Source organism: Magallana gigas, chromosome 1 (genome assembly GCF_963853765.1).
Source record: "Magallana gigas chromosome 1, xbMagGiga1.1, whole genome shotgun sequence".
Classification (NCBI taxonomy): Eukaryota; Metazoa; Mollusca; class Bivalvia; order Ostreida; family Ostreidae; genus Magallana; species Magallana gigas.
This window is the reverse complement of record NC_088853.1, coordinates 8,896,531-8,924,280: the sequence shown is the minus strand read 5'-3', so window position 1 is coordinate 8,924,280 and position 27,750 is coordinate 8,896,531. Positions and strand designations below refer to the sequence as shown.

General features: G+C 31.5%; 1 protein-coding gene and 1 long non-coding RNA gene across 3 annotated transcripts; one reads left to right on the top strand and one right to left on the bottom strand.

The window, feature by feature from the left end:
* Positions 1–568: 568 nt before the first annotated feature.
* Positions 569–3,149, bottom strand: LOC136274746 (uncharacterized). Its single transcript, XR_010713170.1, has 5 exons — positions 2,756–3,149; positions 2,368–2,457; positions 1,214–1,866; positions 947–1,015; positions 569–623 (listed from the first exon to the last, which is right to left on the bottom strand). It is a non-coding gene; the product is annotated as an uncharacterized lncRNA (long non-coding RNA).
* Positions 2,675–27,737, top strand: LOC109619365 (uncharacterized). 2 transcript variants are annotated; one of them, XM_034465817.2, is made up of 6 exons: positions 2,675–2,799; positions 13,729–14,007; positions 18,852–19,740; positions 22,930–23,841; positions 24,509–24,547; positions 27,098–27,737. In XM_034465817.2, the coding sequence occupies exons 1-6, from the start codon at positions 2,794–2,796 to the stop codon at positions 27,556–27,558; spliced, it is 2,586 nt and encodes an 861-aa protein (XP_034321708.2). In that variant the 5' UTR covers positions 2,675–2,793; the 3' UTR covers positions 27,559–27,737. The 2 variants fall into 2 exon arrangements, with proteins under 2 accessions (XP_034321708.2, XP_034321709.2); XM_034465818.2 differs by lacking the exon at positions 24,509–24,547.
* Positions 27,738–27,750: the final 13 nt, after the last annotated feature.

The window sequence follows — 27,750 nt, the reverse complement described above, 5'->3', positions numbered from 1 at the left end:
GACATATGTCGTTAATAATGTGGATTAAAGTACATTATAACTAAAATACTTTCACTGGTTAATAATTTTCAAATTTCACAATTTTTAAACAAACATAAAAAATCGTCCCAGTGCTTAAGGTTTGAATTATTTTATAATAGAACATTTTTAGCACACTCCAATAGTTGTTCTGTTTTATAAATCAACCTCGAAATGATCAATGTACATAACCTTTTAAACTTTGCGCATTACTTCTCATGAAAAAAACCCAAAACCACGACATACCATACCGCACTTTAGCATGTGGTCTCATAAAAAAAGTCGATGACGTTGCCATTTTTAAATGACATTAAGTCCAAATCGTTAAATAAGTATCATCTTTTTATTTTCAACATGGAAAAAAAATCTATTGCTGAGATTTTTCCCATTATGTTTAATTGAAAAAGAGACATGATACAAACATGTTTTGAAAAAGTCCCTTCTAAAAATCTAATTCGATCTTTTATGATTGATTTTGATATTTCTATAGTTGTAACCCGGGGTATTTGGGTCGGTCTTAAGTCCGTTGTGGATATAAAGTTGAGATGTATTCAGTTTACTTCTTTATTTGATGTAATCAATTACAAAATAGGTATAAATAAACCCTGCAATGAAATAAATGCGAGTTAGGAAAGATAACTCTTACAAGCATGTAGTTTTGACAAAATATGAAAATATTCCTCTTTACAAACTAGACTCAAAAATACTTGTGTCTATATTTAAATTATCTGCTTATTACATAAATAAACAATAATAATCACATCTGTTTAAATAGAACTGTACGTTATCATGTCAAACTTATTTCACATGAGTTTATAATTAAATTGTAGAAATATTAATCAGTTTCATAATACTACTAATACTATGATATATATTTATATATAACTATACATGAACTAAGCTTAAACCATGTTTAAACAATGCTTACCTCACATGAGGTGTAAAGGTTGATTAGGAAAAATATTCAGGGTGTACAAATAATACTGTAGTTGATAATCTAAATTTAAGAAAAGAAAATAACACTTACAATGCTTTGTACTCACTGATCAGACTGAATTTTACTATTAAACAAACTTTCTGATATTTAGTCATTTCATTTCTAAGCCAATTATATAATATCTTAGATATCTTTATAAATAATCTCACAATAAAACTGTATTTAAATATAAGGTAGTATAAAAAAAAATTAACTGACCTGATAAAGAATGTAAATTTCAAGTAAACACAAGTAGACTTCCAAATAGGAACTGGTTTAACAAAGAAATTTCCCACTAAAATTGTCACATGACCAATAAAGTAACAGCTGACCAATTTTATCCAATAGAAATACAGGAATACAGGAAAAAGGGTATTCCTTCTTAATATAGATTTTGCATTGCTAGAGTTAAAAATAACAAATAATAGGACTCTTACATTAAGGTTAGATAACTGTATTAAATATTTTTGTTAAATATTGCATTGACTAAATAATAATAATATAAAAATAAAACACTGTACCAATATTCAAATATTTTCATGTTAGAAAAAGATTTGAACATAATCTCCAAAATTATGCAATAATACATATAATATAATAAACATATTTAATTCATGAAATTTCGCTCTACCACATAGTAACTCTAACTAACATAAAATTTTCATGAAAGTGTCTTAAAAGTGATTCGGGTCCGTCGTCCTTAAATTCATTAAATTTAAGAATTTTGGACACATCGTACAATATCTCAGTTTTAAGTCCCCCCCCCCCCCCCCCACCCCACCCCGTCATCTTGATCTTATTCGCCGCCCCAAAAAGAAATGTCTTTCGATGCCCCTGCATGGTTTATTCAGTTTCTTTTCTTTTCTTTTTTCCTGTAAATATTCTTTTCTTTTATTCTATTAACTATTTAGTACTTGAAATAGATTAAATTTAGACTGGAAATATATTACTATAGATAATGAAACTACAATTATTTTCAAAATTTAAAAAGAAAAAAATCAATAATTAAAATCGTTTTTTTTTCCATAAAAAATATTTTTTTTTATTTCAATATTTATTTTGGATGAGTCCGTCCCTCCTCCAACTTTCATAAACGCTGCTACGTGCCTGACTTATGATTGAATTACTCTTCAACGCATGTTTACCGTTGTCTATCAGGCATTTAAGCACGGTGGAATCAATAAATGCCACATAGAACCTTATTTAATAAATATAAATTTACAAAATAATTCGTTTGAAATGTAGAAAAAAACCCATTAACAAATTGATTACGAAATAAAAATGTCACTGAGAAAACCTAAAACTATTTATTTTGCAAAATATGTCCCATCAAGTCATTAAAAAAGATCGGGTCATTATACTTTCCCACGCACCACTACATCCGGAATATACTCGGTCCTTTCCATTAAAAATCATCAAAATCCCCGAGGCGTTCCATATCGGGTACTTCGTTAATTCGCCACCTGAAAAATTGGTTTTGATATTGGTTTAACATCATTTGAAAAATAAATATCTGTGTTATATTCTTATTTGTTCTTTACTACGTAAACATGATTTAAAATTATAGATGTCGGATTATAATAAAAGATTGTAATATATATTTTTCATATACATGTATTTGGTTACAAATGTCCGGGAGTGAAACCTCCCAGTGCAATAATATATCTCTTGGGTGCGAAAGCATTTGATGCGAACCGTTCATTCACCGGAACGTTGTTTTTGTTTGTGTGTCAACATTGTCACGTTTTACGGTATATTTACCTATAACTGAGAGCGTCGGGAAAGGCAGTTCCCCAAAGATGGAGGTATGTTAATACTGGATTAAGTTGGATATACATGTACCTTGATGTATAAGCGATTTTTTTTATATTACATAACAAATCTCTGCTTATAATACACACCAATTTGTATCACAGGTGCTTGGGTTATACAGATATTTATAGTCCAATCCACACTTTGCAAAAGTTGTTCCCCTTTGCGGGGTCAACCCAAAGGTCAAAAGGGAAAAAGCAACTTTTCCCTTCTTTAAGCAACCAAATATTTGGGCGTCCTCTGAAGAAATCTCTTGGAATTTGATTTATTCCTTCGATGTGTGGGTTGCCCCAACTTGGTGCGATTTAAATTCACAGCGGAAATGGATTTTTAATGTGAAATGACGAAGTTACAACCTTTTAAACTACAAAGGCTACTGTGAGAAATATATGGGTTTCCCCCCAAAGATGGCAGCCAAGGGACATAATTTTGTAAAGTGTGGATTGGTCTATAGTAGAGATCTTATTTGCATTATGTAGCCTAATTGTATTTCAGACTAAGATTTTGTATAAAGACCCAAGGCACGTCAAATATACCAATGAAAATAAACTAAACATAGTTTTACAGTCGATAAAATAGGTTTTTGACCGTTAACAATAGTTTACGAACCCCAAACGAATGCTGGTGAAACCGGCACCTGGTGAACTTGGCACCGAGAATAGTGAACTCGGCATCCGGTAAACTCAGCACCTGGTAAACTTGGCACCTGGTAAACTCGGCATCTGGTGAATTCGGCATTTGCATAGTATTCATTTATCTCTTTGTTTCTAGACACACATTTTAAAAAAAAAATTGATTACACAATGTATACGACTGTATCTTTATCATGGAAATGTCTGTTTATGAAGAAAGGTGAGTTTTTCAATGTAACTTATTACTTACGACCACATTTATCAACAGATACGAAATAATTCATTAGCTACTGGCTTCCCTTACCAAAGTAAAATTATTGCTGCAACAATGCCGCAATATTGTGGCTATATTGCAGCAACACATTTTTGTTACCAGAAACCAGATTTTGAGACTAGTGAAATGTTGCCGCTAGCTGCAACAACTTCTGGTAACATTTTGGCAATACTGCTGGAGTGTTGCCGCTAGCGGCAATAACTTCTGGCAACATTCTGGCAATACTATTAGAGTTATTTCTGTAAAAAATTATATTAACATGCACCTAGAATATTGCCACTAGCTGCAACAACTTCTGGTAATATTCTGGCTACACTCAGTATCATACTGCCAGAAATAATTTTCTGGTAACATCTACATGTATTTGATCATTTAAATCATGAACAGCTAATATACATAATATATATAATTTGATCTGGCAATACTGCTAGGCATCATATTTAATTTCTGCTTTAATTATAATTTAAGGAGAAGCCGAGCAGTGGAGGGGGGTTAAAAAATTGTCAATTATTTAGATATGATTTCAGTTATAACACCTCAAAATTTGCCACACAGAAGTTTACCACAAACTTTTCTTTTTCCTCTGATTTATTATGCTTACCGAGCTTGCAATAGCTTTAGCAGAATTTAGACTTATAAAATTTTACACATTCAGCACAAGTCTAAAACTGTCAATTATAATTGCATGAATATTGCTTTAATTTGTATACATATTTTTCCCCCAAAAATAATAATAAGTCGAAAAAATTAAATCTAATAAATATTTTATGATTAAAGCCTTATTCTAAGAAAGTCTCAATTAAAAAAATCCAGTGACATTCCCTTCAATGGCATATAACTGTTATGCATGGTTACGATGTAGACTGTTTGAATCACCCCCCCCCCCCCCCCCAACTCATGTTTTACGTGAATACCGACCTGTCTGTTCTTTTGTAACGGTATATTCTTTTTTATTAAGTTAAAATATCAGTCTACTTAGATTTGAGTATCTAAACCGCTCGATGCATGTTGATTTAAGAATTTTCGTATGCTGTTTGTTTCCACTTTTACTTTCGTTTCAATGTTAAGTTACGCGCGCGCTGATTGGTCGATCAAATCGCTAGCCGCCAATTTTCACATTCGAAGCTGCCATGTTGTCTGCCATCGAGCCTCCTGCCATCAGTGATCACTGGAGATGGTGAAATGAATGAAATACGGGAATTATCTGTAATCAAGGTTAAAAAATACACTGTCAATGGAGTGTTTATCTGTAAAAAAAAAAATCAACAGCTGAACTGAGGACGAATCTGAGTGAACGAATCGAGTGTTGACATCCCCTGCACCATCTGCATGAGCACGTTTTTGAAAAAGTAAGTTTAGCAATAAAAATATATTCATTGAATGGCAGTTTAAACATGTTTGTTATAAGAATATAAACCGAAAGACTGCGATCTACCATTATACCAATGGGTTTAACACTGTTTAAGAACCATGCGCGGATCTAGAATTTTATTTCGGGGTGGGGGGTGGGGGTTCGACGGTTATTTGAGTTTGCCAGGGGAAGGGGGTCCGAGGCATATTTTTGGTAATTTTATAATGTAATTTAAAAAAATTGAAGGGGGAAGGGGGTCTGGACCCCCCTGACCCCCCTTGAAACTGCTTAAAATCTGAAAACAATTGCCAGTGTGCTTATATGAAATCCATTTTTCTTCCCAGTAGGTCTGCCCTTGGTTTAAAACACAGACCTGAAGAAAACCATGAAAAAAGCTGTCACCTTACTGATTAAATGAATGGTGGAACTGGCAACCAAAAAAGAATGATGACGTAATTTGTTTAAGATTATGGAGAGGAACATATACACAACAGTGCTGAATTCCAATGTGGATATTGTTGTGATATTCTGATAGCTGTTTTTGTGATTGTTTATGTGTGAAATCAGAAAGCCCACGAGGCTGTCAAAAAAAGGACATTTGGAATGCCTAGGACGATTGCCTTGATCAGTCGTAATGCTGCAAGTGGTTGTGCAGGACTTGTGAACTATATGGTTTGAGCTTTGCTTATGGTAAACAGTGAACTTTTGTCCATATCCGTCTGTGCGCGTTGTGTCAATTCGTCTGTGCGCGTTGTGTCAATCAAAGTACAATACATGTTATTCTGCAGCAATAAATTGTCACTGATTGGCCGAGTACTTTTAGTCAAGTTTCATCATGATTTGTTCATCATATTTGTGTTTATTGTATTTATGTGTTAAATTTAAAGTTTATTCATTTTAACTGGTGTCCTTTATAAGCATGTTGAAATTCCAGTTTCAGGTCTCTAATATTATACATTATATTTTTAATTCAATACTTATTTTGTGCATGTTACATTGAATAATATAATTTTTTTACTTCTGTAATATTGTGTAATCACAAACTGTTTTTTATTTATTTTTTTTGTAAGTCCAAATTTAATGTAATGCGAAATGTTAGTCTTGTTGTATATAACCTTTTTGCATCTTTAAAAAAATAAAACTGTAATGGCAATTAAACTTTTTTTTTCCATTTTGGTTGTAGATTAATATAATATACATGACTGCTTTACTGTATACATTTATTATTTATAAAAATTGCATATATTGTACCATTGATGCCAGAGCACAGAAAATGCATTGAACCAATATTTCTGCAATCACCAATGTCATTTTTCTTATGCAAATGTATTGCCAGAAAGGTGTTGCAGCAACAGTGTGTTGCAGCAAAACTTTTGCGGCAACATCTTTCTGGCAATATTGCCGCAATCTCATTTGCATACGAAAAACGCTACTGCAGCAATATTGCCGCAATGTATTGCCAGAAAGGTGTTGTCGCAACAATATGTTGCAGCAAAACTTTTGCGACAACATCTTTCTGGCAATATTGCCGCAATCTCATTTGCATACGAAAAACGCTACTGCAGCAACATTGCCGCAATGTATTGCCAGAAAGGTGTTGTCGCAACAATATGTTGCAGCAAAACTTTTGCGGCAACATCTTTCTGGCAATATTGCCGCAATCTCATTTGCATACGAAAAACGCTACTGCAGCAACATTGCCGCAATGTATTGCCAGAATGTTGCTGCAGTATTGCTGCAATAATGCCAGAATGTGTTGCCAGAAGGTCAATATTTTGGTAAGGGTTAACATATATTTAAAATTGATATAATTTATGTAAGAATTCTTTCTAAACATGAAAATTTTATGAACATTTGCACATTTGGTTGTTATATGACCAGTTTAGTTTCATCTTGGCGCGATGTTCTTCACATTCATCAATGAGAATATCAGAGGCTGCACCCAAGCTAATTACGGTCAGAGAAAATAGGCCTAGTTAAAAGATAAATTGAGACAATTAATCCATACAAATACAAATACAAATATTTTATTGGCACAAACACAATTACAATAATTGGCAAAGGCCCAATGAATATATAAGAACATCATTGTATGTTTACAATAGTTGCATGTACAGTATATATATTTTTACTGATCTATATAGATCAGTTTAACATTTTCTTAGACTAATTGACATCTGTGTTCAAAGCAGTCATTAATGAATTTAACAGTAATATTTAAAATAGTATGTATTTCACTATTTAAACATACATGTAAAATGTATCTTTCTTTGTCCAAGTTATTGGCAATATTTATTTTACTTATCTTATAAAAATTACTAAAATAGCTGTTCCTTAGATGAGAATAGGCTTTACATTGAAAAAGAAAATGAGTTTCATCTTCAATTGCACCAGTTTTACAAGCATTACAATATCTTTCATTCCTAATTGTGGCATTATATCTACCACTTTCTATTGCAAGTTTATGTGCACTTAATCTTATTCTACTAATAGAGGATCTCTCAGATCTTTTCCTGAGTATATCAACATAAGGACTTCTTTTTCTCATATATAATTTTTGAAAAAATGAAAGTTTTTCTGAACTAAAAATTTTTGATGATTGCTCTTGGATACATTGGTCAGTGATTCTTTGCTTTATGTTTGGTAAAAAGTGTTGGATTGTGCTTTTATAATATAACCATATTATTGCTAAATGTAGTAAAAATACTTACAATAATTACTATTGGCAGAAATAATTAAAGGAGACAGATTGAATATCAGAAATGATTATTTTGTGGTTTTTTAAATCATTTACTTATCATGTCCTTAATTTCTTGCATTGTAGTATGTTTACTACATTTTTTTTTACCATTAAAGAGCAAATTTTTCACTTGCCACTGAAATTATTGATACTGTGTGAACTATAATATTGCTTGTAGTTGTATATTCAATTAACTCATTTTGCAATTTTGTCTAATCTAATTCATTAAAATCCTATCAAGAACAACAACGATTATTATATTCTTAGCTACATCCATCTTTTTATTCATTATGAACATAGGCCCAACGAATAACAAAAACAGTTATAGCAATATAGGGGAGAGCGAGAGTTCAAAGCAGTCTTGCACTAATCAGAGATAAAATACATTCTTAGAATTTATACTTTGACAAGTGTTTTTGTGTTGCAGCACAAGTATCAAGACAAAGGTTAACTTCCTAGATAGAAGATTGAGAATCAGTTGTTTTCAACATATTTTCATTGATTGTTGAATAGTTTTGAAATTTCATGTATTTTTCCAAAAGTGTAATTGATTGTAGAAAGTTAACGTATTACAAGACGTGTAAATTCAGTAGCATTGAAAGTTGGGTTATACAGTGTAAATTTATATATTTTCCTATTTTTAGTGATCTTAAACTAGTTATATTGCATAGTGCCTTGATCATATAATTAAAATATTTAGATATTTCATAAATACTCAATAAATAGTAAGAATCTATTGGTGATGTCTTAATAAGTCTCATATTAATCATACATGTAGATATGGGAATCAAGTATATACTTTATATTTAAAATTGTATATATTTAAAGTATAGAAACTCTTTTTTATTTAATATACTCTATTTTAATAAATGTCATCTATTTAAAAATAATCAATTGATGTGGTGCCTTGATCATAAGATTAAAATATTTCATAAATATTCCATAAATAGTCAGAGTCTAATGGTAATATCTTAATTAGTTTCATGATTATACATGTAGATATTATTTTATAGGGGATTCAAGTGAACTTTATAAATCTACAAACAATTAATATATGCATAGTTATTACATATTTACTTTCTTTTCAAATTTGTTATTTTAAATATATGTGGTTATAGTGTTTATAATGTAAAATATATATTTTACTTACCACCCGTTGCTTTTGTCTTGAAGTTGCAAGAAAAGGTGACATTGGGAAGCCCATGTGTTGACAGGGTCTCTTCATTAACCTCCTCATAATTAGTATCTCACCCCTTCTATGTGTACGGGTAATACACCGTCTAATAGCACCTGGTAGCCCCTTCCATGTGTACTAGGAATACCCCGCTGTCATCTTGTTGTTTAAGCAATTTAAACAAGGTACACACTGGATAACACATGCTTAAGTACAGTACCTTTGATGTGGTGTATACGTAATTATATTACTGTTCTATATAGGAAATAAATTAATATGTTTACAAATCTACCTTATTTCTTCGTTTTTATATTTAATTATTATATTAATCATATATATCCTCTTTGTAGTTAGTTGTTTTTAACTGCTTTTATTCACGGAATACGTGAAATTTTTATTTGTCACAATTGCATCATGGTTTTGTGTTTCTTCGTTGTTGTTTTTTATATCTGAGTTATGATAACAAAAAAATAACGAGGTTTTGTATTTCTTCTATGTTTATTTAAAGTTATGATAAGAAAAAAATATCGAGGTGCCGAGTTCACCAGATTCCTGATGCTGAGTTTACCAGATGCCGACTCCACTATTTACGCAGGTGCCAAATTCACCAGGTGCCGAGTTCACTTGTTACCCCCCTAACTATCGTAAACGACTCATTAACTACTCAGAATAGTTTTCATCTGTAAAACTATATTTAACGGTTATAAACTATTGTTAACGAATATAACGTTAACGATAGATTTTGCTGATAAATATAATTTCACATCTGTAAACTATGATTTATATTCGTTAACTATAGTTAAGCGTTTTTAATCATAGTTTAACACTCGTGAAACTGTATTTATCAGATAAAATATATTTTGCAATCGCAATGGTTGTTTTCAGTATTACATTCTAGTTTTACACTTCTGAACCATAGATGATCAGGTTAACTATGGTTTACAGATGTGAAATATAAATTGTCGTTGTTAACTATAGTTCTTTGCCTGTAAACTACTGTCGTGCAGCCAGTTCTCGCCAAGTACCATTTCTCGCCAGTACATTGTGACGTCATTTTTTGTCTTTAACGTAGCTCGCGGGTTTGCTGACGTCACAATAGGAATCGACGTAAAGAGTTGACCGTCATAGTAAACTCATACATTGACAAATGAGATATTAGAAGCATAAAAGGAAATATTTCAAAAAGCTTAAATGCAGTTTATTACTGTTCATACAAACATTTATAATTATCAAGTGCTGAAAATTTAAAGATGTCACATACATTGTCATATTTTGTTCTATAAAGTATGAGTGTGCGTTGGAATTCTTCCATTTAAAATCATATTTTAAAATAGACAAGTAAATTAATGCACGTAAGCATTAACTTCGCTTTTTTTTTTTACAATTATAACTTCCGTAATTTTAACTACCGATCAAATTTTATTAAAATTCTTTTAGCTTGAGCTAATTATTTTATACGATTACAAACTTATTATGTCGGTAGTTGCCTGGCATTTTCTTTTTCATTTATTGACACGGAGTCTCATGAAAACAAAAATAGCAATTTTCTGTATCTTTACAGCCTTACATTAATTGCATTTGTGCATTTGATAACATTCACAATAATTATAATTAGTATTTACATGCTCTAAAATGTGTTAATCAGCTAGTCTTGTCAATAAATGCATTTCAATTTTTGGGTTTTCAGACGTTTACAAGGAAATGATGACGTCGGACTAACGTCGTAATGAAAATATAAGGTTTTGAGAAATCTTATAAATCTTTAAAGTTGTTTTGCAAAACATTGGCCGAGAACACATACGGATTATTTTATATGAATCGATTCATAATTATCTCCTCTGTTATTGTGTTGAGTAAAATTTTCGTCTGAATCGTTTAAAAGTTTGGAGTATGGTTTTGTAATGAGTTTTTCGAGTAAGATGTGCATTTTACAATATATTTCATTGAAATGGCGTTGCTTGATTTTATCAATGACACTGTATTTGAAACACGATAACATTATTACCGCGCAGACGAATCTCAAATAAATTTTAGAAATAAAACTCTGAAACCTATAGATCACGTGGACAAATTTTCAAGGTAGGTTTTCTCACAAGCAGGTAAACCCGCGAGCTACCTTAATTTTATGTGTTGATAAAATGACGTCACAATGTACTGGCGAGAACTGGTCACACGCCAGTATAGTTTACTACCACTAAACTGAGTTTATCGACTGTAAAGCTATGATTAGCTAATTTTTGTGAATTTGGCATGCATGTAGGTACACATATATATATGCAATTGCAAGTACCGGTACATGACTGTTTTTATTGAATGTGCATGTATACATTGTATAGTTTAATGGGGTTGAGGGCAGCGTTGATTATATGAGCCTGCAGGTGCCCCCCCCCCCCCCCCCCCCACACACACACACATATACACTACACACACATGCTATAAATCCTGGGTCTATATCGTTTAATAAATTGTTCTGAGGAAAAAAAACTCAAAACAACTGTAGCACAGAGAGTTTATGGTAATTAAAATTTCTCCTTGCTCTTTTTAGGAGGCCAACTTTAGTTTTCATTGTGTATGTTTTTGCGCATTCTAGTATAATACAGTTGATTTATACTTCTCATGAAATTTTTCTTGTATTATATAAAATTGAACACAATAAATAAAATACAGATAAAAATATTTATATTTTTTAAGAAATTTTTATTTTTAAGCGATTTTTCTGTTGTGGGGTAGGGGAGCGTTGCCATTGCACTTTTATGACATTATGTTAAAATGAATCTTTATAGGAGTACGTTTTAAGAAATAACATAAAAGAAAAAGTAAAAATTGTATGCCCTTGAGTTTTTATATATACAGAATGATACTATCCTCGAGGACATTTTCCTTATTTTATTTGAATGAATCCATTTTACCAATCTTCTTTCATAATGATCGATCCAAATATATAGCAAAATTTGGTGCATTTTAATATTTTGTGGTGGCCCCCACGAAAAACCAAACAGTGGAATTTGGTATTTTTCACATATAAGGTAGGAAATGATTTTAATAATCATATATAGCCTATAACAAATTGAGAAAAAAAGCTACTGAGTATTTTTTGAATCTGCTTTAATGTCCGAAAATGACAGTTTCCAGTGGCGTAGCTTAGGGTAGATGGATAATAGGAAGCATTATGTGCCACAGCAGGGCAGGGAGTTGGGCCGCCCTGAGACCCCAAATGATCCAGGGTAGAAGCTGATGCATTTTTCACAATTAATATCGGGTGTTTTTAATTTCTTTTATACATTTTTCTTCAATTGTAAATATATTTTTTGTGCAAAATTCAAGCTTTTCATGCGATATTTTTCTTTAAAAATTATGCGGCGTATATGTATCGATAATTTAGTATTGATAATTTCTTTAGACTTAAGCCAATAAATGTTTTTTTTTCATTTCACGAAACCAAAAAAAATTGTACATGATAAAATTTATTGTTTCATTTAATTATCTTTATCAAAGAGGAGGCCCAGTCTTCATGTTTTCTTTAACGCAAAAGAGTCAATGACTTTGTCTGTGTCTATAGACCACTGTTTGTACGCACACATGTAGTACCGAGAGACTTGAAAGTCTCGTAGAAAGCATTGTTGATTGACCTGACATGATTTTTCACTCATCTCATTACACTAAAACTGCGTTTTGAAATTATTCAAATTTACCAATTTTATTTACATTGTATGTTAATTTATTTGAGTTCAATTTATATTATTTTAAGTAGTCACTACGTATTTTTTTTATTTGCCTTAAATTTTTTTGTACAAAACAATGTGGAAGCACATGCTTCCGTGCTTCAATGAAAGCTACGCCACTGGTTTCCTATTTAATAAATTCCTAAAGTAAATGTACCTCTACTTTGAGATGGTCCCTAAAAGAACCAGACATTCGATTTTCTTGACTTTTCGCAAATAAACTAGAGTTGGTTTAAAATACATATGCTTAAAAAATAAAGAGTTTTGCTGTTGAAGTTTTCCGCAAAAAAACCCACAAATCGGCATTCTTAAATTATCGCTAGCAAAGATGTGAAATCTGGCTGGGACCTGGGGGGGGGGGGGGGTCACTTGGGAATACATTTACATGTACTTCCATTGTCAGCCGATATGAGACGGAAGTTGATAATAAAAAGTTGAATGCCTAGTTGGTGGTTGTGGCCATTCTTTTAGGTTATATTTGCCTCCTTTAGATGAAGAGCTCTGTACAGAGGTAGATAGTGTACACAATTACGGCAAAACCATAACTTTTTATCAATGTGCTATGTGCGTGATGAAGTTTTCTGGTATTTTTTTCCTTTGATCCGTTAATCAAAAGAAAATTTATTGCTTATAAGTAATCATCATTCTTAATTCGATAGAATGTACAAAATATAATTCCAATATGATATGTACATTTACAGTAATAATAATTTATGTCCCTGCAGATAAATTTTTAGGAGATGCTTAAATATGACATTTCAAACGCATACATTAAGTTTCAAAGTTCCAACTTGTAGGTAGTGTATGCATTATTTATTATAGGAAGAAAAACAATTGCTAAATTTTTATTTTATTTTTAATTTAAAAAAAGAGCTCTCTGTATCTAAATAACACTGAAGGAATGAATATATTAATGCAGGGTTATTTTATTTTTCCACATGAACATGCACTAGTTGTATTACATCTTGTAATTTGTTCAATGTTCCTCTAGGTTTTTCAAATTTTTTTTTTAATTTTTTTATTTTACAGAAAATGGACAGAGGATTGATCTCTGATGAGCTGAGGAAACTGCTTCTGTCATTTAGTGTCGACATTCCAGATGATGCCTCAGGAAATTCATTTGTTCGTGATGTACTAGACGACTTCTTTGTACATAACTTTGTTTCGGACACAAGATCTCTTTCACATGGAGTTGTGCTAACCAGGGACTTGTTTCCAAAAGAAGAAGCTTTTAAAAGATTTCCATCAACCGTTCATGTGCTTGAAGTAAATATTGATAGTGATCCTGAAACATGGGAGGAGAAAAGGGTAATTTCTAATTAATATTTAATGACTAATTATTCAGCTATACTATCATTATATATTACTTGAATCATAGCTCATTATACAATGTTATACATCAAGACTTTATTTAAGCACTGAATCATTATTTTTTGAAAGATATAGTCTCATAACTGCAGGGTTGTATGCATAAAAGTTGAGTAACATGCCTTATATAATGATTCAGTACTTACTTTTACATTCATTAAACTTGTTGCCTTTTCTGCAAATGTGATTTATACGTTTAAAATCACATTAAAGGTTAAGTTCATATAAAAAGGAAGCCACTAAACAGCCACAAGCATCAATTTTGATTTTCGCTTGTATTGCTGCATTTTACAGCATTGAACATTTGTGAAATCTTAATTAAACTTGACATTTTAACCTTTCAGTACCCTGTATGTATTATGGTGTTATAACTCCAGTAGCTTTCCACACAATTTACATGCAGCGAATATGTCGAATCTTCATAATCAAGTGTTTTCTACTGATTTAAAAAACTATTTAAGATCAATTCTATGTCAGAATCAAAATTTGGTGGCTAAATAACGCAGTCATAGATTTCTTTATAAAAGGTCCTGTTACCATGATAACAGAGCGTAGAGATGTAAAAATGGCATTTTAATGCCTATTTGAGAACATATTGTGAGTATATTATGGCAACAATTAAGGACGACGGACCCAATTCATTTCCAGTACAATAGATTTTTTATTCAAATTTTTATATAATGTTAATCAGTTAATGGCAAGTGAAATTTAGTAAATGAATTACATGATCATCAATTTCTTTATTTTACTTTATTTTACTAGGGGCGTTTCAAAATTTTGGTATGAATATCCTAAGATACAATAGAAAGTACAGTAAAACTCTGTTATAGCGACTTCTTAGGGTCCAATGAAATTACTTCGTTATATCCATAATTCGTTATATCCATATAGCGAATTCAAAATAGTATCTATAGCGAATTCAATATATACATGTTTTCTTTCACCGGACTATAAATTTCGCTAAATGAGACTTAAAATAAAAATTCATTACTCTGATACCTTTAATAATCGAATTATGAATTGAAAAAATTCTATGTAAATAAATTCTTTCAAACTATTTTTGGGAGTTGATTTTTAATCAACTCTCCTATGCAGACACTCGGACAAACCGAAAGTGAAACAGTGTTTGGACCTCAGCACAAATCATTGCTCCTGACAAGACTTAGTTCTTGAAAATAATTGATGAATTCGATGTAATGTATGCTAAAGCATTGTTTTCAAGGAAACTTATTTACAAATACCTTAAAAATAGTCAGATTTTAAATGGTACGAACAATTTAAATATTTTTTGTAGTCGTATGTATTCCTACGCCAGAGTTCAATATAGTCTCGTTCAACTCGACGCTCGGCTGTCTCCGTAAACCCTTGTTGGAGATTTACGGTGTCAGCCGAGCGTTTGGTTGAACGAGACTAGAGTTCAATATTGCTTGGATCCATACAATTTTCGAGAAATATTTCTACCACTGATACATAGTTTGATTGAATTTATTTTATCTTTAAATATTATTTAACATGATTCATATGGAGGTTTCTCGACATTCTAGTCGAAAAAGTTAAAAAAATTCATATTATAAAAATATGCGTAATTCAAATTAGAAATTACGTATACATGTACTTGTCATGCAAAATAACATATCATTGATTTTAAAATAAATAAACATCGACAAAATCAACTATCGTCAGTTCTTCAGTACTTTGATATTAATTGGTAGTGCTTACTTTTTTAAACTATAAAGAAATTTGTTATAAAGGTGTTAAATTTCGTTATATTTCATCTCTACGGGACTCAAAATGAGTTTGCTATATCCGTAAATTCGTTATATCCGAATTCATTATAACCGTAAAATTTTGCAAAGAGTTGTTAAGATTTTTACCGGGGATTCCAAAAAAATTATCTACATCCGAAAATTCGCTATATCCGTGTTCGTACTAAACGAGTTTTACTGTAATTGGAATTTTATGGGGTGTGGTATAAAAATTGATATTTAAAAATTCTACAATAGATTTTTTACTCTAATAAAATTCTAATATTAAGAATACAATTAGCTTACCGATTAGGTAAAAAATGTAGGTCATCAGCCTAAACTGTGTGATTTATGTCAAAGTTCACTGCATGGTTCATTTTCCTTCAGAAATATCATTGAAAAAAGACATAATTTATTATTGCCTGATGTTACAAATTCAACTGCTACATGTACATAAATGTTGTTAGTTTAAGATATAAATTCAATATCTACCAGATAATAACACTGTAAGCTGCCTTTGGGCATTTTAGGATTTATAAACTGTGGAAATATAAAGCACTTGTCGCAAACAGAAAAAATTTGGACTAATTTTTTTTCTTAATTTTTCTCCACTTTAAATATTTTGGCACTACAAATCATGTTTTATTAGTAGAATGAAACTTTTATTATTTTCTTTTATTCAGATGTACGTAATTACGACATTCATATTCATAGCATATGCACGGATTTCTGCGCTGAGGTGTGAAATCTTGAATTGGGTCCGTTGTTCTTAAGGGTTTCCAGGATATATATATATAATGAAAAAAAAATGGTATTTTTCAAGAGAACAGGACCAAAAAAAATATTTATGAAAAAAACATTTATGAAGAAACAAATATTTTTTCCATGGAAGCAAAACAGAAATTTCAAAATATGATTTCTTCATTTTCTTTGAATTAAAAAGGCAAATCTTGAATTTTTTTGTACACAGTATTATGATTGTGCAATTAAGAATTTAGAAATTAAAATTGAGAACTGTTGCCATGGTTACAATCTCAAATAAAAGGTAAATTCTAATATATTGAGGCATTTTTGAAAGGGTATTCTTTACATATAACAGATTAATGTTTGAAATCAATAAGGAAAAAAAATCAAGCATGTCCTGAATTCAAAAGCAACTTGAAAAAATCTAAAGTTTTCTAAAATCATGCATTGCTATAAACGTTTCAAAATGTTAGAATTTCTATGTGATTATTTTACAATTATAATTTCCATTGCAACAACACTTCTGTGTTGCATAGCAAAGTTTTTGTGGTACACGGTATAATGAAGATTTAGGCATATTATTACAAGTTCAATTACAAAAAGAATTTTCTTAAAATCAGGATTTACAACCCCTTCAGTTTTTTTTCAATAATTCTTGGTCTTGTTACATGTACCATAGCAATGTCTGTAAATTTTCATAAAAAATGTGTATTGCATAAACATTGGTAGCAATGTAAAAATTTTATAATTTCACATTTCAACTTTTAAGAAAAAAAAAGAAAAAAACATATTTCAAACATCTTTAACGGTTTCCATGGTAACATTTTAAAAGTTTTGGTTTCTCTTTCAATTTTCTTCCATATAATTAAAATCTACAATAGGACAAAGGTTATTTTATGTCTTTGATAGTTTATATTAGTTGGGTTGGCAATTACCAAATAATGGCCTCAAAGAAGGTAAGTTTGTTATTTTCCCATTTTTTCAACAGTTACCATGGCAAAGGTTGTCCCCTGTAACCAACATTTTGTATCTTTTTGTGTTTTACAACTAGGTGTGTCCATATATGAAATATTAAGAAAATTGGTGACTATGCATGCCATAACCCTTAAATAAATCTTTGTTTTTAGCTCACCTGAGCTGAAAGTTCAAGTGAGATTTTCTGATCACATTTTGTCTGTTGTCCGTCTGTCTGTCTGTAAACTTTTCACATTTTCAACATCTAATCAAAAACTACTGAGCCAATTTTAACCAAACTTGGCACAAATTATCCTTAGGCAAAGGGGGTTCAAAGTTATGAAAATTAAGGGCCAAACCTTTTTCAAGGTGAGATAATTAGAAATTATTACCCAGGGGTAGGGTGGGCCACAATGGGGGGTCAAAGTTTTACATAGGAATATATAGAGTAAATCTTTAAAAATCTTCTTCTCAGAAACTAATCAGCCAGGAAAGCTGAAACTTGTGTGGAAGCATCCTCAGGTAGTGTAGATTCAAAGTTGTGAAAATCATGACTCCCGGTGGTAGGGTGGGGCCACAATGGGGGGTTGAAGTTTTACATAGGAATATATAGAGTAAATCTTTAAAAATCTTCTTCTCAGAAACTAATCAGCCAGATGATTCTTTATAATTGTTAAGACTTTGGCTCAAGGACAATTCTTTGGCCTCACAAGAAGGTTCAGAGTTTGATGTAGTTTTATATCCCATATATATAAACAATTGTTACTAAAGGATCTTTTTGAGAACTGCAATACTCAACATGTGATATGACTATAAAATCATCCTGTTCGAAAAGGGACTAATGATTATAAACATAAGAATATCCAGGAGGGAGATGGATTTTATTTATACAGGATCTACATGTATTATTGTAGATTGTCCAGATAGTTTTTTATTATGACTCCATTAAGCTGATTTTATCATACCTATTGTTCCTCAGGTGAGCGATGTGGCCCATGGGCCTCTTGGTTACATAAAAGAAGCATAACTAACTTTCAGATGGTGTTTTATAATTTTGAAATAAGAAGTCAGTGTTGAATGTCAATTGTTGTCTACACAATTTAGTAAACCATACTTTTCCATTGAATTTTTTGTATAATAGAATACAATCATTATGCTTAGTTTGATTTTTTAAATTTTAAATATTAAATTGTGGTCAGGAGGTTATTCAACATATTAAATAAAATTATATAGCATTAATTGAGTATAAGAAAATTCTGAAGACTTAAAAGCTAGGTTTTGGGCTCTACTAAGAACTGTTCAATTTAATTTGTCTTAACATTATATAACATTTTATTGCAGGATAATTTGAAACTACTTCTCCTTTTGTTGGAAAAAGAAAACCTGGTAAAAATGATTTTGGTACATAGCGATTCCATGGGAATTATTGATGCGAAGCTGAGAGTGTACCAAAAATACCGCGACTATATCGATGCCAACGATATTTATTTACAACATGGCTATGAAGAATTCGATGAAATAGTCAAGTCAATTGCCTATAAAAATGTGTTATATTTTGAAGAATTTGTTGGAGCAATGATTGAAGCTTTTTCTAAAGAAAGTCTTGAAGCAGTCATAATTGAAGCAATTGACATGTCACTGATAGAAGATAATATTGCAAAACTGTGTTATGAAGTATTTATTGAATATAAGAACGATTTTGTGGGAACTGTGAAAACTGGATCATATAATTGCTACTCCGCATTTACTGTACGGGCAATCAAACAGATTTTGGTGAAGGAAACTTTAAAGGAAACGGCAAAATTATTAGCAGCTGCAATACGGCCTGGAATCGTACATCACATTGAAAGTGTTGTTCAGAAAACACTTGTCCAGAATCTAGGAGATGTTGGATGTGACATGTCTGGTATTGGTTTTGTATATAATCGAATGCAATTTCCATTTACAACCACCTTCAGATTTCTCTTAACCATTCTTTCTGGTTGGATTGAGAATATCGTAATATTCGTTATTAGAATTTTTCACCCTGTGGACATTAATTCAAAAGAATGGAGAGGTAAAGTTGCTGAGGAAATTTACCAGAAAATATTGGAGAGGAGACAAAAAATCTTAGCTCTTGCATTGGAAGAAATTCTGAATATCTGTTGGCAAACAACAGAAGATTTAAAAGTAATTCAACATAGACTAAAAGAATTCAAAAGAAAGGTGTTACCAAGTGATCAAAAACAAAGTAAGTATATATTTATTTTACTAGGATAATATTTAATTTTAGAGAATATGGCACATTATAACACATTACATTGTTTGAGTAATAATTTAATTAGAATAGTCTTAATTATTATGTTCTCAGTTTGACACATTAATAATGAACACATTGTTTTGGGAAGTAGACTAGACGGGTATTAACTATTAAGATAATAATCAATGCGAAATTTTCATAAACCAACTGAAAGTGAGTTTTTTAAATTGATTTTTAGGCATTTTCCTGTATCAATAATTAAACTTTGGTTTGGTTATATTATAAATGTTGGAAAATTAAATTATTTTCCTTACTGTTTATAAATTAAAAGCATATAAGGCCACATAGAATTAATTTGTAGATTCTCATCCCTGCCTGCCCCTCTGAAAAAAACCTGCCCCGATGTATTTTATTTTATTTTTAAATAAGTGTGGAAACAAGTATACTTTTAAAAAGTATGATCAGCATGTAATATTATTGGTCAGCTCTGTTTATGTAAATACGAAAGCTGTATGATTACACTACATGCAAATGAATATATATAGCACCCTTTTGTTAATTTTTGAAATAGAAAGTCATGAAATAATTAGTTTTACTTTTAATTACTAGGCGAATTATACTTCCGAAAAATATTCTTAGTACGCATATGTGAAGAAATCGTGACTGAATAATTACGTATGTAACACTATAAATGTTTTGTATCAAGGCAAACACATTAGAGTAACATTTTTAGTAATCTACGTGTAATTAAAGATTTAATTGAGTTTGTCATTGCAAAGTAAATAAAGTAGTGCAAGGCACAATGCATGTGCAAACAGTTGATTTGCCAAATGCCTCATATGGACACAACTGTTATCGGCTGAAGCCAATCACAAAAACAAAAAAAAATTTGGGAAAGAAATCAGGCTTGGTATACAAAAAATTCAAAAAATTTTAATGGCTGCTTAACGTGTCATCATGCATTAACAGTTTAGTTGATATTATATCGAATTAAAAGATTACAAATGCCGGATTGTGTACTTATATTAGCATTAACATTTTAAAAGAATAAAACAGTTGTTATTATACTCCCGCTCCGAAGGAGAAGGGGGTATACTGTTTTACCCTTGTGTGTCTGTCTGTCTGTAACAAATGTTTCTGTCACGTTTTTCTCAGCAACTACTCATTGCAGGTGCTTGGAATTTGGACACATTATTTGTTTAGGCATGCCATATCGTGGGATTTTTTTTTGTACCAATCGGATGTCAACTTCCTGTTAAATGAGGACTTTGTTTATTCTTAGCCTAAATTTTTATACCCCCGCAAACGAAGTTTAGGGGGTATATTGGTTTCACCCTGTCCGTCTGTCCGTCTGTCTGTCCGTCCGTCTGTCCGTCTGTCTGTAGACGCAACTTTGTCCCCCCTATAGAATTTTTTATTTAAGGAATGAATTCAATATTTTTTAGTTTTATACGATATAAAATGGTTTGGGGCAGTTTACGCTTTATAAACCGCGAAGCGTTTTTTGTTGATAAAAACGGTCATTTGATCTATAAAATGACATCAAATTGTACAAAATTCAAACGTAACGTCCGGCAGATTGATACGTTTTTGACGTTTGTCATACTATGACGTAGGCGACATTCTTTATACGATATAAAATAAATTTTTCAACCAATCAGAAAGCGTGTTACAACCAGAATGAAATTATTACTGCATGGAACAGTTTGAAAATTTGTACATATGTTTAACACTATCTGAAGATGTGCACCTGCAATTTTTTTTAAGATCAGACAAGATTTAATGATTTTATGACAGTTTTCATTTTCCTTATTCTATATATTGTACACTAATGTTGAAAAGTAAGGGAGGTAATCCTTACAGATTTTATTAATTAATTAACAGAAAACACTCTAAAATATATTTATATAAATACATCCAGATGGAGGTTTTTTGTCTTTATGTCTTAATTAATAAAAAAAAATATTTTTTATAAGTATTCTATCAACTGACAATGCAAAGGAGCTAATAAGAACATCAAAGACAAGTGTGGCTGAATTCATTTGTCCCAAGGGAGCCATTATCTGAGCCATGGTTCAGATGGAGCATGTGTTTAGGGGAAATTGATAATCTGTAAAATGGGTGATGGTTTTGGGGCTATTTTAAAACTGTTTCATGTAAACCAAAAGTTCTATCATTATAAGGAAATAAATAATATCATTATTCATAAAGAAGTTAAACTATTTTTAGAGGTTGTTTAAATTTATTTGTCAAGTAAATTGATGAAGTGACGTATTGGGCATTAATTTAAATGAAATTCAAAATTACTGATATGATTGTAGTGTTTTGGCAATTTTAAAATTGTTTGAAATATTAAATTTTCTTTTTTACATATTTTTACATAGTATGGTAATTATGGTAATGTTTTGGGAGTTTATTAAATTTAACAAGCTCATCAAAGAAAATCATAGTCCTATGGGATCAATTTTCTGATATGGAGTTCCATTGTGCCATAGGAGAAAGTGAGGAAAATTTGAAACAACTAATTGCATCTGTCAAGACTCTTATTAGAAAGATATTGAAAGTTTTATCAACAGAAGAGCATTGCTTGACCACCGGTATTTCCATTTACTGCAAAGGGAGGGGTTATTGTCATTTTGTTCGTTTTTCTTTAAATCAATTAAATTAAAAAATATATATCATCAGATACATACATTTGTAAATGTATTACTGTTGTAGATATGTATGTACAGTGAAATTCTGACAATTTTGATTTTAATTTTTCTTGTTAACTAATTTTTTTTTTTTACAATTCTATAATTTTTTTTTTGTATGTGTTCCAAACCTTTATTATTCAATTCAATTATTTGTCCCATTTGAAATTAGCCTTGCGGGGGTATTAGTCCCATTAGGACAGTTCTAGTTTAAACAAATTTTCGTCAAAGATTTCTCAGCAACTACTTATGCTTAAAATGAATTTAACATACTATTTGATTAGGCATGCCATATCGTGGAATATATTTTGTATCAATCAGATGCCAACTTCCTGTTAAATGTCGACTTTGCTTATTTTGTATATTCACATCAGAGCGTGGGTATTAAAAGTGACCATTTGCTCACAGATTGTTTTCTGGGTATAGAACATGAACATTGAAAAAAATGTTCAGATTGTCATATTTTAAGGAGTTTTTTTCATTACAGTCATTAAAGAATGGTTGAAAAGGGACGTCTTACAAGACAAAAAAGCTTTGGAGAATCATCCATCTATAATGCAGTATATAGCAGGACATAAGTTGGATGGACAGCCAGTTGTGAAAGTTTTTCTTCGTGATAATGACAAAGATGCACAAATCGATTTTAAAAATGCATGCTATGACTTGGAGGACACAGAATTAGAATTTGTGAACGTTGCAGAAAAATCAATGGAAATACAGAGGCAAGCTGAGAAAATGAAACTATGTGAAAGAAATGCACCTGCTATTGACAAAAAGACCAGAAATGAAATAAAACAAGTCATTGAAGAACATGGAGGAAAGATTTATGCAACATACTCAAATGTAGTTGGTATGCGAATAGGTAAGGTCAGAAGTGTTGGAGATGAAATAGAGGATAACCCCTGCATTGTTTTGTATTGCCTTGACAAAAATCTTATTCCATTTGGGGAAAAACCTTTACCAAAGACCATTGCAGGATGTCCATGTGATATAAGGGAAGACTATGTAATGTTTGGACATTGTCCTAATAGATGTCCCGCCTCTAGACAAAACCTTCCAGAGCCTGGCTGTAGCATTGGTATACCGTCAGTCGATTCATCAGGGAGTGTTGGATTCTTAGTTGAACCAAAGAACCCAACTGAACAATTTCGATGTGGTTTTCTCACGGCATCACATGTTGCAGTCAAACGTTTCAAAGAACTAAACCACCATAAATCTCTACTGTCTATGAGCCATCTGTCACTGGAAGAACATCCTATAGTGCATCCTTCATGGCAAGATAATGGTCACATGGATAACGCAGTAGGACAAGTTGTTGAATCTTTCTGTGGAAACTACGGACTTTGTCAAACGGGCCTGGATTTCGCTCTAGTAAGAATCCATGGATGTCGTGAAGAAGGTATCTTTTTATTTAGTATATTTCATGTTTTACTTAATTTTGTCCAACTTTTAAACAAGAAGAAATATTTATAAGCAACGGATGTGGGGAAGAGATTATGTTTTTTTGCAGTTGCATGAATTATAACTGATGAAGCAGTTTTATGTTAGGAGTGTTTACCTCACCGTGAAATATTTTCTCAAATCAGCAGAAGAATTACTTGATGATAGACTGCATGATGCATAAGAAGTATATACTGTAGATTCCTAATTAAACGCGAGGAATTAATATCCGCGTAAAATCGCGAGAAGCACCCTTCGCGGAATGAAAAATCTCGCCATTATTTTTCTTGGAGTTGAGAACTATAAGAAATAAGGATAAAAGTACCGCGTTCGCTATTTTATATTCTCGCGGTTTGATACAAAACAGCGGGATCGCGGAATTAAGTACTCGTGAAATATAAGGAATTTACAGTAGTCAAATAGTCATAAAAATAAAGTTTTTGATTAAAAAATACAATGATTTTCAAAATCAATTTAGTTAATGCGAACAATAGCTCCAGTGGTTAAAAAAGTGGTTTTTAAATTGGTAATCTGCAGTTCTCAAGCCCAATAAGTTGACAAAGAAGAAACAAGTATAATTTAGCTATTTCATTATGTAACCTAATTGATTGATGTTAAAAATTTAGATATCCATCTTGTGATAGAGTGTCTTAAACATTATACTGGTAAGTCTTGATGAAGTGAGGTTCCTTAATGTTTCAGTTTTTTTTAATTGAATGAAAAACCTTTCTGTTTTTTTAGCTCACCTGAACTGAAGGTTCAAGTGAGCTTTTCTGATCACCTGTTGTCCATTTGTCAGTCTGTAAACTTTTCACTTTTTTGACGTCTTCTCAAAAACCACTTGGCCAATTTGAACCATACTTGATACAAAGCATCCTTATGGAAATGGAATTCGAAATTTTTAGAGTAAAGGGCTAAACCCTTTTTAAAAGGAAGATAATTGCGAAAAGTGAGAATAATGTGTGTGTCTTTAAAAATCTGAATCTCAGGAACCATTGCACCAGAAATGACAATATTTACACCAAAGTCAGCATATATAGTTAGGATTCTAAATGGTAAAAATCTTGACCCCCTGATTAAAACTCGGGCCCCAGGCGGGGTTCAAAGTTTTACACAGAAATACATAGGAAACATGTTTTAAAATCTTCCACTCAAGAACAAACTGCACCAGAAACGCCATTATTTACACAAAAGCTTGTAAATATAGTGATATTTCTAAATTTTTAAAATTGTGATCCCAGACAAAAACTGGGGCCCCAGGCAAGGTTCAAAGTTTAACAAAGAAATGCATAGGGAAGATGTTTAAAAATCTGCTTCTCAAGAACCACTGCACCAGAAATGACAATATTTACACCAAAGCCATCATATATAGTTAGGAATCTAAATGGTAAAAATCATGACCCCCTGACCAAAACTCGGCCCCAGGAGGGGTTCAAAGTTTTACATAGAAATACATAGGAAAAATGTTTTAAAATCTGCTTCTCAAGAACTACTGCGCCAGAAATGCCAATATTTACAAAAGTGCTTGTATATGTAGTGGAAATTTTAATTTAAAAAATCTTGACCCGGACCAAAACTGGGGCCCCAGGCAAGGTTCAAAGTTTAATATAGAAACATATGAGAAACATGTTTAAAAATTTTCTTCTCGAGAACTACAATGTTACAGTTTGTGAGATTACTCTGCAAGGATCCTCAAATAACGAAAATTCTTAATTGTAAATGCCATGACCCCAGACCAACACGGGGGCCTCAGAATGGGGTCAAAGGTTAACCTAGAAGTACATCGTAGAAATGTTAAAAAATCTTCTTCTGAAGAACTACATTGCTACAACTCTAGCGATGATTAAAAACGTCTTTTTGGTATTTAAAAAATAGGATTGGTTGTTTGAAAGCCCAGAAAATGAAACAAATTGTCATTCTAGATACAATAACTCTTTAAATTAAACAGATAATTATCATCAAAACAATTATAATCGCTCGCGGCATTTGCGATGTTAGGAAGCCATGTTAAATACATAATTATTCAAGATAATTGAATAATTTAGCATGAAAAAGATTAAAATGAGACTATACTTTTAACAAACAATGAGAAATAAACATATCCAAGCGTTAAATTTATTTCAAAACAGTTATAGTTGTTCGTGATTGAAGTTTTGGGTGAATTTTTCATTTTAAAAATTAATCTTACGTAATACAAGTAAACGGTTATTAACATATGACATTAATATAACACATACACGTTCAGGAATGTTCTTGCAAGTTTAGAATTAATTTTTCTCGTGTTTTTGGCCAATTTTAGAGATTTATTTAGAAATAAGGGGCATAACTCGCACGTTGTTTACATTAGAAACGCCATTTTACCGCAATGCATGATGGAGCCAAAGACTCCGTTTTGGGAGTTAACTCCGTTTTGGGAGTCCCGTCTAGACTGTACAGTTTGTGAGATTACTACGCAAACATCCACAAATAGTGTAGATTCTAAATTGTTAAAGCCAACCCCCGGACCAATACTGGGGCCCTAGAAATGGGTCAAAGTTTAAAATAGAAATAGCATATGCTATGAAATAGAATTTACAAGGAACTGTTGTTCAGTGAGCGATGTGGCCCATGGGCCTCTTGTTACATTCTACTGCTACCTGTTGAAAATATGTATGACTCAATTGGAGAGTTTTCATTTTATTTTTATTAACCACTACTTGTTTTCATACATGATATGTATATTGTTGTATGTTTATAATTTTATGCATATCAACATATCCACTGATTATGACATACGTAGTGTCACATATTTATATTAATTACGATTTTTTTTTTACATTTCAAGCATCTTCTTAATCAAATTAAATTTTAAATAGATTGACTAGGGTTACTGAAAATTTGTATAAATCTGTTAAAACATGTTTCTAAATATACAGGAAATGGGTTCATTTTTTGAATTCCTTCATGTAATATACATATAGTAATAATTTCATACGTTATGGGCTCTCAATTATGATGTTTTGTTGTGTTCTGTCGTAACTTTAAAAGAACTGAATGCTACACAAAGAGAAAGCATGTTTACCTGTATATGGTTTATTGAAAAAAATATGGTTTATTGAAAAGAATACGGTTTATTGAAGAAAAAAAATGGTTTATTGGGAAAAATTATGGTTTGTTAGACAAAAATATGGCTTATTTGGGAAAAAATAAAGATGTATCTTTTGGATTTTTTGCAGAGAAAGAGGCATTACCAATTCTCAATGACGAAGAGTTGAACTTTGATGGAGAAACAAAGGTAACGAAGTCAGGAAGAACCACAGGGACAACAATTGGTGACCTGACGGACGACAGCCTGACTGTTAGAGTGGACACGTCTTTCTTGTCCAGGGGGTACATTGCTTTCTTCAACTGCTATGCTGTCGAAAACATAACAGAACAGAATGCCTTCTTCAGGCAGGGCGACTCTGGCTCAGGTGTTTTTGTAATAGAGAAGGACGAAACATTAAAACCCTTGGGGATCGCCTTTGCTTCTCTGTTTTCTCAAACGGCTGTTTGTAAAATTGACTCAATCATCCAAAAGCTGGATCTGAAAATAGTCAGATATCTTGAAAAAAAGCAGACACGATTGCGTGTATCTCGGACAGTTACATGTACCGAGGAAAAATTTCCGGAGCAAGAGCCAATGGACTGTGTCTAAAATGTATCTCTTACATGCATCTTCTCAAAGTTTAACACAACTGAAACTGGATTGTCATTAAAACTTTTATTGTTCATTCAATTGCTAAAAAATCAAATCTGATCTTCAATTACTAATATAATATTCTATTGAAAACAAAGACTCTATAATAAAATTATTTATACATGTATATGTTAAAATTGTTTGTACTGA